General features: G+C 52.0%; 1 protein-coding gene across 1 annotated transcript; it reads right to left on the bottom strand.

Annotated features, from left to right (window-relative positions):
- Positions 1–1,734: 1,734 nt before the first annotated feature.
- LOC119339321 (50S ribosomal protein L27, chloroplastic-like) lies at positions 1,735–11,155 on the bottom strand. Its single transcript, XM_037611429.1, has 2 exons — positions 10,953–11,155; positions 1,735–1,837 (listed from the first exon to the last, which is right to left on the bottom strand). The coding sequence occupies exons 1-2, from the start codon at positions 11,153–11,155 to the stop codon at positions 1,735–1,737; spliced, it is 306 nt and encodes a 101-aa protein (XP_037467326.1).
- Between the last annotated feature and the right edge of the window lie 1,204 nt (positions 11,156–12,359).

The raw sequence follows: 12,359 nt of genomic DNA, 5'->3' as shown, positions 1-12,359 counted from the left end.
TCACAAATTGCTCTTCTGGGTTCCCCCTTTGCTCATCATACCAAACTATGGGATTCTTGTTTTTAGCCCTGCTCTTCCTATCAGCTGGAAGCTGCACACATGGTATTTGAGCCCCATCATTGTCCTCCTGACTTAGGTCACCAGGGTTGCTCTCCTCATCAGATGAAGGAAACCAATCTTCCTCAATAATCTCATCCAAAACTAGCATGAGATCTTGTCGTTGGCCCCTTTCTTTTACTTCCTCTGCTACTTCCTCCTATGCTGCTCCCTTTCTCCTCCTCCACCTCCTCTAGTGCCTTCTCCTCCTATGATGAAGTAAACAATTCAGTTAAAAGTTAAAGATTCAGTTAAAAATACAGTTTCAGTTAAAAATTCAGCTAAAAGTTAAAGATCCAGTTATATATTCAGTTAGAATAAACAATTCAGTTAATGTTTCACTTAAAGATTTAACTAAAGTTTCGTTTAAAAATACAGTTTCAGTTAGAAATACAGTTTCAGTTAAAAATACAGTTTCAATAAACTATTCAGTTAAAGTTTCGGTTAAAGTTTCAGTTATAGTTTGAGTCCAAAATACAATTAAAGTAATTTGTTCACTTAACAATTCAATACAGGATTCAGTTATAAATTCAGTAACATTTTCATTTAAAAATTTAGTTGTAAATTCAGTAAATTTAGTAATTGAGTAGGTTGAAATTGAGTTTAACATTCAGTAATTTCATGTAAGTGAGTAGGTTGAAATTGAGTTTAACATTCAGTAATTTCAGTTAATGTTTAGGTGCCTACTACATACAATTAGAACCCTAGAACTAGATAAACACTTCACTTACATGTCTGACCACATAAACAACCTACAACAATAATCCTATAACCCTAGAATCACAAACACTTAGAACCCTAACCCTAGAATCACAAACACTTAGAACCTAACCCTAGAAGCCAAATCGGGGTACGGAAAGAGAAAACTTACGAGACACCGCCGAAGGAGGATGCGTAGTGATGGCTCCCCTCTGGATCTTCCTTGACAGCCTTGGCGAACGCCCTTGCCGCCGCGTACTCAACACAGTAAGACGACAACGGCGACTGTGGAAGAGGCGGAGCCTGAGATGGGTTTGAACTACCGCAAACCTCTGTTGGATCTGCAGGAGCACCACTATCACCAGATGCATCGCCAGCACCACCACTACCGCCATCATCATCGCCACGCGAGGTGGCCATCACCGGCGGCGAGCAGGGGGGCGAGAGAGAGGACAGGGGTGCGAGGGGGGGGGACTGTCTGACAAGTACCGACCGACGCAGCGTCTTGACCATATTGGTCCTAATGGCGCCGTTTGCCTGTCTATCATGCCACATCAGTGTTTTTGGGGCCCACCTGTCGGAAAAGAGATCAAACGAGGCTAAACGGCTGTTCAGTGCTTTTTGCAACGGGTTAAGAGATTTTACGGTGTTTTTTGCAACCGATTGACGAGTTAGTAGTTTCCTGCAAACCTAGCCACGAATGTGGTGGTTTCTTGCAATTGACTCATACACAGCCTTGTCTCCCCACAATCCAATCTCCACAAATCCCCTAGCACTGAAAATCAGTTTCATATTCCGAAGTAGTGAAACATAGTTTTTAGTTTTTAGTTCTGTGCACTAGCATTTCATTGCAATTCACCATTGTGCAACAGTCAGAAGCGCCTTACTCACTGACAGGAGCCCAGAGCAAGCAGGAGGGAGAATGAATGGGGCGTACAGCTAGACAGGGGCAGAGAGGGAGACCTTGGTGCCGCGCTGGCAGATGATAATGGCGCCGGGCTTGGCAAGCTGGTCGCCATAAATCTTGACCCCGAGGCGCTGGCTGTCGGTGTCAAAACCGGTGGATCTTGGGTAGGGGGTCCCGAACTGTGCGTCTAGGTGGATGGTAACAGGAGACAAGGGACACAATGTTTTTACCCAGGTTTGGGTCCTCTCGATGAAGGTAAAGCCCTACTCCTGCTTGATTGATATTGATGATATGGGTTGTACAAGAGTAGATCTACCACGAGATCGAAGAGGCTAAACCATAGAAGCTAGCCTATGGTATGATTGTTGTTCGTCCTACGGACCAAAACCCTCCGGTTTATATAGACACCGGAGAGGGTTAGGGTTACACAGAGTCGGTTACAATGGTAGGAGATCTACATATCTGTATTGCCAAGCTTGCCTTCCACGCCAAGGAAAGTCCCATCCGGACACGGGACGAAGTCTTCAATCTTGTATCTTCATAGTCCAGGAGTCCAGCCAACGGTGATAGTTCGGCTATCCGGACACCCCCTAATCTAGGACTCCCTCAGTAGCCCCTGAACTAGGCTTCAATGACGACAAGTCCGGCGCGCATATTGTCTTCGGCATTGCAAGGCGAGTTCCTCCTCCGAATACTTCATAGAAGATTTTGAACACAAGGATAGTGTCCGGCTCTGCAAAATAAATTCCAGATAGCATCATAGAGAGAATAATCTTTACACAAATTCAATCTGCTGATGTATTCTGTAGCGTGACGTCACACCACGGCCAAGCCTTTATTGGAATCGTTTTTACTATCCCACCTCAGCGTGTTTAGCGAAGTGGTTTCCTTGGCACATCTTGTCAAAGCAGAGATCGTGTCCCCTTATTCCGGGATTCTCATCAATACGGGCATGGGTAATCCAACTGCGCCATTGATTACGGCGCTTGGGAGATAAGCGAGTTTTATCAGGCTGGTGGGGACGCATAGTTTCGTCTGTCCATATAAGGGGATAAGGATCCACCTTTTTTCCTATGCCTTCTTCCTCCTTTGCTTATCCATTTCCGCGTACTCGAGTTCCAGCGCCCAAGTACGTGCTTCTCGCCTCAACCTTCCCCAGCCATGTCCGGAGCGGGAGGCAAGTGGATGGCCTCCTCTGTCATGGAGGGGCACATCAAGAAGTTGAGGAAAGCCGGATACCTGCACAACGACGTTGCGCACCGGCTTCCAGACGAGGGGCGGCTCGTCCCCACCCCGAGGCCCCATGAGAGGGTAGTTTTCCTTCCCCATTTCCTCCGCGGACTGGGCTTCCCACTCCACCCATTTGTCCGGGGGCTCATGTTCTACTACGGCCTGTATTTCCATGATCTGGCCTCGAATTTCATCCTCAACATCTCAGCGTTTATCGTTGTGTGCGAGGCCTTCCTCTGCATCAAGCCCCACTTCAGCTTATGGCTGAAGACCTTCAATGTCAAGCCGAAGGTAGTGGGCGGCCAGCAGGCGGAGTGTGGAGGCGCCATGGTAGGCAAGATGCCCAACGTCATATGGCTCGAGGGCACCTTCGTGGAAACCATCAAAGGGTGGCAATCGGGGTGGTTCTATATCACCGAGCCGCATGACCCTGAATGGGCAGCGGCCCCCGAATTCCGATCTGGCATCCCCACACGGCTCACCTCCTGGAAAGAGAAGGGCCTGGCATGGGGTGACTTGGAAGAGCTCACCGGAATCCATACATGCGTCCAAAACCTTGTGAACAAGAAGATCAAGCTTGTCAACGTAGTCCAGGTCATGCTCATCCGTCGGATCCTCCCATGCCAACAATGGGCCTTCAACTTGTGGGAGTTTGATCCGGCACAACACCAAACCTTGAGCAAGCTCTTCGACACTACGTACGAAGACGCCTGGAAGGTGCTGTTCAAGGGCGCCGAAGCTCCCGCATCCGCTATCGAAGATCGCGGATTCAGCTCGCAGCGTCAAGCCGGCGAGGTAAGCTATTTTACCCTTTACAGGACACTTTTTCATAGTTTGACTCTATGCGGGATCTAAACTCCCCTACCTTTGACATGCCTGGCAGAAGAAGTCCGGGTAGGTTAACTATCCGGCTCCCTTACTAGAAGACCCAGCGGACGCCCGATTGACGGGGCTGCTGGTTCAGGCACCTCACGTGGTGCCGGAGAAGAAGGCCAAGAAGAAGGCCACGGGAACTCAAAAGAGTTCCCGGCGTCAGGTGTTATCGGACTCATCGTCCGATGACTCCGAGGCGGACTCCTCCCGCGAAGACGAGGAGGAGAAAAAAGAGGCTTCTCCCCCAGCGGGGGGAGAGAAGAAAAGGAAGGCCTCCCAACTGGGGAGGCCGGAGGGTCCAAGAAGTGAAGGATCCTTCCTCCGAACTACTCCACCAACACCGACGACGGCGAAGAGGAGTGGCCCTCTAGGTCCAAGCCCCTGGCGAGATCGTAAGTGTCTGGATTCCAGAATAACTCATGATTTTTCATTTGTCGCATAGTGTCTTCTAACGCCGAATACAACCATGTAGCCCACCCAAGGACGAGCTCCCCGCTTTGTCGAGCAGCTCCCTGGATTCGTCGGATGTGAATAGCACTTCACTTCCGACCGCCTCCTCCCCTCACGATGCAGAAGACACCGCGGTGGAGTCCCAAAAGGGGCCCAACCAGGAGGAGGTGGTCCTGGAGGCGCCGCAAGGCGACCTCCTGGACTCCGGGCGCAAAGGGGGCAAAACCCCAGAGGGCTCTAAGTCCGGCCCTGTGTTGGACTCCGTACCGAAACCTTCAGTGGTTCCGGAGTCCTGCAGGCAGCCCCTTCGTAAGAAGGGCAAGACTGCCATGCCAGTGGCCTCCGTCCAACCGGAGGTGCCGGATAATTTCCTGGAGGCGCTTAACGGTGCCTCCATCGACAAGGCGCACCGCACTATTATGAGTGCGGTGATCCAGAAAGTTCAGTCCGCCAAGAGCGGGCTGACTGAAGCCTGTATCAGCCTTCTAACAGGCTTTGAAGTAAGTTTTTAAGATATGTAAGAATATTACCGCATAGATAGTAGCCCCTGATGCTTAGCTCGGTGTTCGGAAAGTAAAGCCGAGCTGAGGATCCAAAAAGATATACGCAGGAGTCTAACATAAATATGTCAATATGGGAATGCAGGCTGCGCTGCTGACCTCTGCTGCACTGACTGCGGAGGTCAATGCATTGAAGCAGAGCCTTGAGCGGTCCGAGAACGAGCTCGGCCTTGCCAAGAAGTAGCTCGAGGACAAGGAAGGTAAGTAATACCTTATTAAAGTAATACCTTATAGAAAGGATTTGGTTGCAAAAAATGACAGGAATAACGTGGGTATTGCAGGGGCCATGAACGAGGTGGCGATCCTAAAGGAAGCGGTGTCCAAGGCCGAAAACAGTGCGGCCGTGGAGCGCACCGAGCGAGAGAAGCAGGAGGCGCGGGTTGCGGAGGTGCGGCAAGAGCTTCAGGCTCTCGTGAAAAAACATGAGAGTTTGGAGCGTGACTCGAAGACTCGAGAGTCCGAGCTCACCTTGGCTCTTGAGAGTGCCAAAGGCGCTAAGGTCGAAGCCCAGAAGGCCCTCCAAGAGATCGAGGCGATAAAGAAGATAGCGGTGGGTAAGGCATTCTTTATGCAAAGCAAGCATGTAAAAGTGAATTATTTGTTACCTACCTGAATCCGGAGCTCTCCAGGAGCGTTCGCCGATCTACCCCGTAGTGTGTCTGATGCTGCCGCGTTCTACTGAGCCGAGGAGGGGAGCTCAACGGCAAAGGTGTTCTGGTCTCAATATGCTGAGGCCGGACCTCCGGTGCCCCTGAGCGACCAGCTGAAGCAGCTGGTCGAGCTCCACAAGGTGGCCGAACAGGCCATGAAGGGCCTCATAGTTCGGCTGTGGCCTAAAGAAGCCGTGCCTGGGAGCTACTTTGGTCTAGTGCGGCGGCTGGTGGATGCCTGTCCATGGATTGAAGTCATCAAGCACTCCGCCTGCATTGAAGGTGCCCGTCGGGCCCTTGCCCGTGCTAAAGTGCACTGGGGCAAGATGGACGCTGAGAAGCTTGTGACGGATGCGCCACCGCCGGGCAAGGACTATCGCAAGCCCGAGATGTACTATAAGGGCGTCCTGAAGGGTGCCCGCATTATAGCGGGTGAATGCTCCAAAGATGTAATTTTTGAGTAGACTCGCATTTGTTATCCTATACGCTGAAAACTTTGTTCATATGCGCTAAGCAACATTTGTTAATTTAAAATATTACCTTCTATGCGGCCGTTTATCAAATTTGAGAGATGGCGAGTCGTTGGCTTCAGCCCCCATGCCACGAGTGCTGGGGTGTTCGGGATAAACTTGAGCGCTCTTGTTCCCATTCTTGGGTCCTTTCGAGGGAGGCGTTCAACACAACGAACGAGGCAACCGGACTATAATGCTTGAACACTCTCACTTAGCCATAGAATTCTACAATTTTAATTAAATTTTGGGGAAGCCCCTGGTATTCGGAAGACCGAATTCGGGGTGCTATCCATGCCTTGGCTGGACAATGCCGACTCCTCGCTCTAAGCGGCATGAGTCTTTAGGGACCCTAAAAAACCTCTCAAACAGCGACCGGCTCTCGCCCTATCATGACGGTCAGTTTTAGCTTTCTCCACTGAGGTGCTCAACCCAGCTCAACCGGGGCACAATCGCAGTGGTTCTCCCAGCGCTACCTTAGCCGATATAACGGAACGTAAGGTACCAAAACATGGGAGCCGGACAAACCCAACTATTGACCCAAGACATGATTCGGAGCCGATGCATATAATGCTATAAGTTCGGGGTGCCGCACTTGTGAAAGTGTTCGGACTTATCACACCATGTTTTGGGGTACCTAAGCCCCTGGTGTATTGACCGTACCAAGTTGTACGGGTGCAACATGTCATAGATGAACATGTATAGAGAAAAAAAAGAAATTTAATAATAAGCAGAAGCTATATATTGTTTATTCAAAAGATACTGCAATGAAAGGAGAACGATACAAATAGTGCGATAAGCAAGGGATGGGACTTTTTTAACATGTCCCCCTCCAGGGGTAGGCTACGGGATAGTATGTAAAACAGGTATACTGCTCGTAATAGAGACCACCTAGACACTCGACGTAGCTTTTCTGCTTCCATGGCTGTTGCATCATGAGTTCGGTGATTCTACTGCCGGACAGGGCTTCTGGAAAACGGAGTCCTGAGAATAAGAAAAAAAAGAATGACACAATTGGGAGCCCCTTGTGCGGTTGAGCCGCACTCTGGGCAGGCCGTGGTCGTGCCCCTCCCCCTATGCCCATGGTATCTCCAGAGCATAGTTATGTACGCGTGGTACTGGTCTCGCAATTTTGCGAGGGCTGGGGTTGGGGCCGCACTGCTACGCATGCTCGGAACGTGCCAGGCGGTCTTGTTGTAGGTTACTCCGGGTGCGCTTGACGGTGTCCGGACGTTTAGTAGTCGGACTCGAGAATTGCCTTAAGAGGTTGCTTTGTACTTCCGCCACGAGGGCCGCCGTATGCTCCTCCGTTCGGAGAGAGCGTTCGGTGTTTCCATTGATCGTAATTACTCCTCGAGGGCCTGGCATCTTGAGCTCGAGGTATGCGTAGTGCGGCACCGCATTGAACTTTGCAAATGCGGTTCGTCCGAGCAGTGCGTGATAGCCACTGCGGAACGGGACTATGTTGAATATTAACTCCTCGCTTCGGAAGTTATCCGGGGATCCGAGACCACTTCAAGTGTAATTGAGCCTGTACAGTTGGCCTCTACACCTGGTATGACGCCTTTAAAGGTCGTTTTTGTGGGTTTAATCCTAGAGGGGTCTATGCCCATTTTGCGCACTGTATCCTAGTAAAGCAGGTTCAGGCTGCTGCCGCCGTCCATCAGGACTCTAGTGAGGTGAAATCCTTCAATGATTGGGTCAAGAACCAATGCAGCGAATCCGCCGTGGCGGATGCTAGTGGGGTGGTTCCTTCGATCAAAAGTGATCGGGCAGGAGGACCACGGGTTGAACTTTGGGGCGACTGGCTCCATCGCGTATACATCCCTTAGTGCACGCTTCCGCTCCCTTTTGGGTATATGGGTTGTGTATATCATGTTCACTGTCCGTACTTGTGGGGGAAAGCCCTTCTATCCTCTATTGTTCGGCGGCCGAGGCTCCTCCTCGTCATCGCTATTCAGCCCCTTGTCGTTGTTTTTGGCATTTAACTTGCCTGCCTGCTTGAATACCCAACAATCCCTGTAGGTGTGGTTGGCTGGTTTTTCAGGGGTGCCATGTATCTGGCACAAGCGATCGAGTATTTGGTCCAAATTGGATGGGCCCTGAGTATTTCTTTTGAACGGCTTTTTCCGCTGACCGGGTTTAGAGCCTCTGAATCCGGCATTGAGTGTCGTATCTTCAGTATTATTGCTGTTAATGTGGCACTTGTGCTTGTTGCGACGCGACCTGCCATTGCTGTCCTTGGTATCCGAACTACCAGGGTTTTTGGTCAGGTTGTTACTGCGAGCTAGCCAGTTGTCCTCTCCCGCGCAGAAGCGGGTCATGAGTGATGTGAGGGCTGCCATGGATTTCGGCTTTTCCTGTCCTAGGTGACGGGCAAGCCACTTGTCGTGGATGTTATGTTTGAAGGCTGCAAGGGCCTCTGCATTCGGACAGTCAACGATTTGATTTTTCTTGGTTAAGAACCGTGTCCAGAATTGTCTGGCCGATACATCTGGCTGCTGAATTATGTGGCTTAGGTCATCAGCGTCTGGTGGTCGCACATATGTGCCCTGGAAGTTATCAAGGAATGCGGCTTCGAGGTCTTCCCAACAACCAATTGATTCTGCTGGCAAGCTGTTGAGCCAATGCCAAGCTGGTCCTTTAAGCTTGAGTGGGAGGTATTTGATGGCGTGTAGATCATCATCGCGGGCCATGTGGATGTGAAGGAGATAGTCCTCGATCCAAACCGCAGGATCTGTTGTGCCGTCATATGATTCAACGTTTACGGGTTTGAAACCCTCGGGGATTTGATGATTCATTACTTCGTCTGTGAAGCATAGTGGGTGTGCGGCGCCTCTGTATTGGACTATATCACGACGCAGCTCAAATGAGCTTTGTCTACTGTGTTCGGCCCGGCCGGAATTGCTGTATCCGGCGTGACGGTTGTCATCACGTATCGTGGGGCGCCCACGTGATCCGTAGATTGATCTTATTTGCCTTGCCTTGTCCTACAATATGTCTCGCAAGTCTGGCGCATTTCCCCGTGGCTTTGTACTTTTCGAGCGACGCCGAGGTGCGGCTTTAGTGGAGAGCCTAGAGGCCTCTCTGTCGCGGCCACAAGGTGGCCGGTCGGCCGCGTCATGCACTGGTGATGTAGGTTTGGGTGCTTCCTCCTCTAATTGAGGTAGCAGCCTGCGTTTTGGGTAGCTCTTGGAGGGACGATCGAGTTTGTACTCTTCGGCTGCAAGGATTTCGGTCCATCTATCAGCTAGCAAGTCTTGGTCAGCTCTAAGCTGCTGCTGCTTTTTCTTGAGGCTGCCTGCCATGGCCATAAGCCTGCGTTTGAAACGCTCCTGTTCGACGAGATCCTCGGGCACGACAAATTCGTCATCGTCGAGGCTTGCTTCATCTTCGGAGGGAGGCATATAATTATCGTCCTCTACCTCTCTGTCTGCCGCTCTATCATGAGGGCTGGCTTCTCCCTCCTCCTGTGCTGAATCCTGCTGGAGGGGGTTGTCTTCAACACTATCCGGGGTGTAATTATCTCCCGTGCTGGAATCACCGTTTTTGCTGTGGCGGGATTTAGAGCGGCGCCGCTGACGCCGGCGCTTGGGCTGTTTCTTGGAGGGGTCATCCTCCGCTGTTCCATTGCCATTCCCATCTTTTGGGGTGTCCACCATATATATGTCGTATGACGAGGTGGCCTTCCAGTGCCCTGTAGGCGCTGGTTCTTGGTCGTCTCCTGCATTGCCGTCCATACCGTCGATGTCTTCGGAGTCGAAGTCGAGCATGTCGGTTAAATCATCGACAGTGGCGACAAAGTGGGTGGTGGGTGGGCGTTGAATTTCTTCATCGTCCGCATCCCAACCTTCCTGACCATAGTCCGGCCAGGGCTCTCCTGATAAAGAGAGAGACTTTAGTGAATTCAGGATGTCGCCAAAGGGCGAGTGCTGAAAGATGTCCGCGGCAGTGAACTCCATAACCGGCGCCCAATCGGATTTGATTGGCAGGGGCGCGGGAGGTTCGGAGTCCGGAGAGGAGTCCGGCACCTCAGAATCGCGGGCTTTACATAGGACATGGATGGTGTTCAGCTCAATCGCCGTAGAGATCGTAGCCCCCGAGGCGGTGTCCAGCCACTCGTCCTCGATCGGCGAAGTCAGCTCCGAGCTAAAGGTCGGAGCGGACGCTGGTGCGGCCTCCAGGGCACTGTTCGGCGGCAGAGCTAGATCATACCCATCGAGACAGTGCGGCGCGCTTGGTTGTGGTTCGAATCCGTCGAAGATCAAGTCTCCGTGGATGTCAGCCATGTAGTTCAAACTCCCAAATCTGACCTGATGTCCAGGGGCGTAGCTTTCGATCTGCTCCAGATGGCCAAGTGAATTTGCCCGCAGTGCAAAGCCGCCGAATACGAAGATCTGTCCGGGGAGAAAAGTCTCACCCTGGACCGCGTCGTTGTTGACGATCGAAGGAGCCATCGGGCCTAAAGACGACGACACAGAGGAACTCCCAATGAAAGCACCAATGTCGGTGTCAAAACCGGTGGATCTCGGGTAGGGGGTCCCGAACTGTGCGTCTAGGCGGATGGTAATAGGAGACAAGGGACACGATGTTTTTACCAAGGTTCGGGCCCTCTCGATGGAGGTAAAACCCTACTCCTGCTTGATTGATATTGATGATATGGGTTGTACAAGAGTAGATCTATCACGAGATCGAAGAGGCTAAACCCTAGAAGATAGCCTATGGTATGATTGTTGTTCGTCCTACGGACTAAAACCCTCCGGTTTATATAGACACCGGAGAGGGTTAGGGTTACACAGCGTCGGTTACAATGATAGAAGATCTACATATACGTATTGCCAAGCTTGCCTTCCACGCCAAGGAAAGTCCCATCCGGACACGGGACGAAGTCTTCAATCTTGTATCTTCATAGTTCAGGAGTCCGGCTAACGGTGATAGTTCGGCTATCCGGACACCCCCTAATCTAGGATTCCCTCACTGGCCCTTGGAGTCCCTGCCATTCTTGGTGCTCGCGGCCCCCTTCTTGTGCGCCATCTGGATGGTCAGCTCGCGTGCCGGCACCGTCGCCACGCCCACGCCACCAGTGGTGCCGCCGGGGAGCGCGGCGCGGTTGCCGCGGAGGAAGGAGGAGGAGGAGGCGAGGGACAGGCCCTTGAAGGCTCCCACCAGCGTGAACACCATTTCTGTCACTCGGAGAAACGCAGCAGCAACAAGCCAGCAACGGCAGCAGACACTGCGCGCAGGGGAAAGAAGATGAGGTGATAAGGGTGGGGTCATGGGCGGGCTGGATGTACTGGACTGCTCGCTAGGTTTGAGCCTGGTGTGAAGAGCGCTGCGCGCGCAGCTGCAACCCAGCAGGCCCTGGCCAGCAAGACCGAGCCCGTCCCCAAGTGCGCACGTCAGCAGTGACGCCAGCCCTTGATCCCACCCGTCATTGAACCATACCCTCTCTCGCTGACGCCCGGACCGGCGTGTCATCCCCGACCCCGAGCCGGTGTCCACCTCCATGGCGGAGTCCGGCCCGAGCACCGCCTCGCCGTGTAGCCCCGCGCCGCCTTGATCCCTGCATGAGTGGAGGCGCTCCACCGCACCTCGACCCGAGTCCGCAGCCCTCGAAACCACTCGAATCCGAGCTCCAATTTCTTGCGGTGCCGCCGCCGCTGCCACAGCTCCAGTCGACGCCAGAGACCACCACCGTCGTCTCCGAGGAGAGCAATGGAACCGCCAAGTCAAGCCGAGCCTCCCGAATTCGAGCTCGAGTACTCCCCGGCGCCGCTAAAGCTCCGACAGAGCCCAGCCGACGCCAGAGAACACCACCGACGTCTCCCAGATAGAAACGGAATCGCCGACTCAAAGAAAATCTCTTGGACGCCTTCCCGAGGAGCAAGGATCACTGGAGCCAGCTCAGTGACAAGCCCCAAAGCCGCCGGCGCCGCCTGAACACATCTGATTCAATTAGGTATGCAATCTGGACCGCCCGATCCAACTTATATCCTGCTTCTTGGTCAACCGGTGGCGCTTCTTCAAGTGTAGTGTAGCAGCTTCAGGCGGGGCAAGGAAGTTGTATGCTGGAAATCCAGCTCCAATTGAGACTGACATGCTCCCCGCATTGCAAAATAGACGGTGCTTTTCTGTGCAGAGTGATACTGTAGAATAAGTTTCTTGTCACAAAATGGATGGCATTTTGTTTTACCAATCTAGTCTTTCAAACTTCTCCCTTTAGTAATGTTACTAATCATGCTGTTTACTATGATTCGTATTGGTAGTAGAGCCGACGAGAGGAACATTAAGTTTTAAATCTAGTTGATTCAGGGGAGATAGGTGATTCATAATTCTGTGTGATCTCTTAATTTTTGTGCCACTTGTAGTTGTGTGCTGATAGGTG

The sequence above is a fragment of the Triticum dicoccoides genome, chromosome 7B, assembly GCF_002162155.2.
Source record: "Triticum dicoccoides isolate Atlit2015 ecotype Zavitan chromosome 7B, WEW_v2.0, whole genome shotgun sequence".
Lineage (NCBI taxonomy): Eukaryota > Viridiplantae > Streptophyta > Magnoliopsida > Poales > Poaceae > Triticum > Triticum dicoccoides.
The sequence above is the reverse complement of the archived record's forward strand: the minus strand, read 5'-3'. Positions and strand labels throughout refer to the sequence as shown.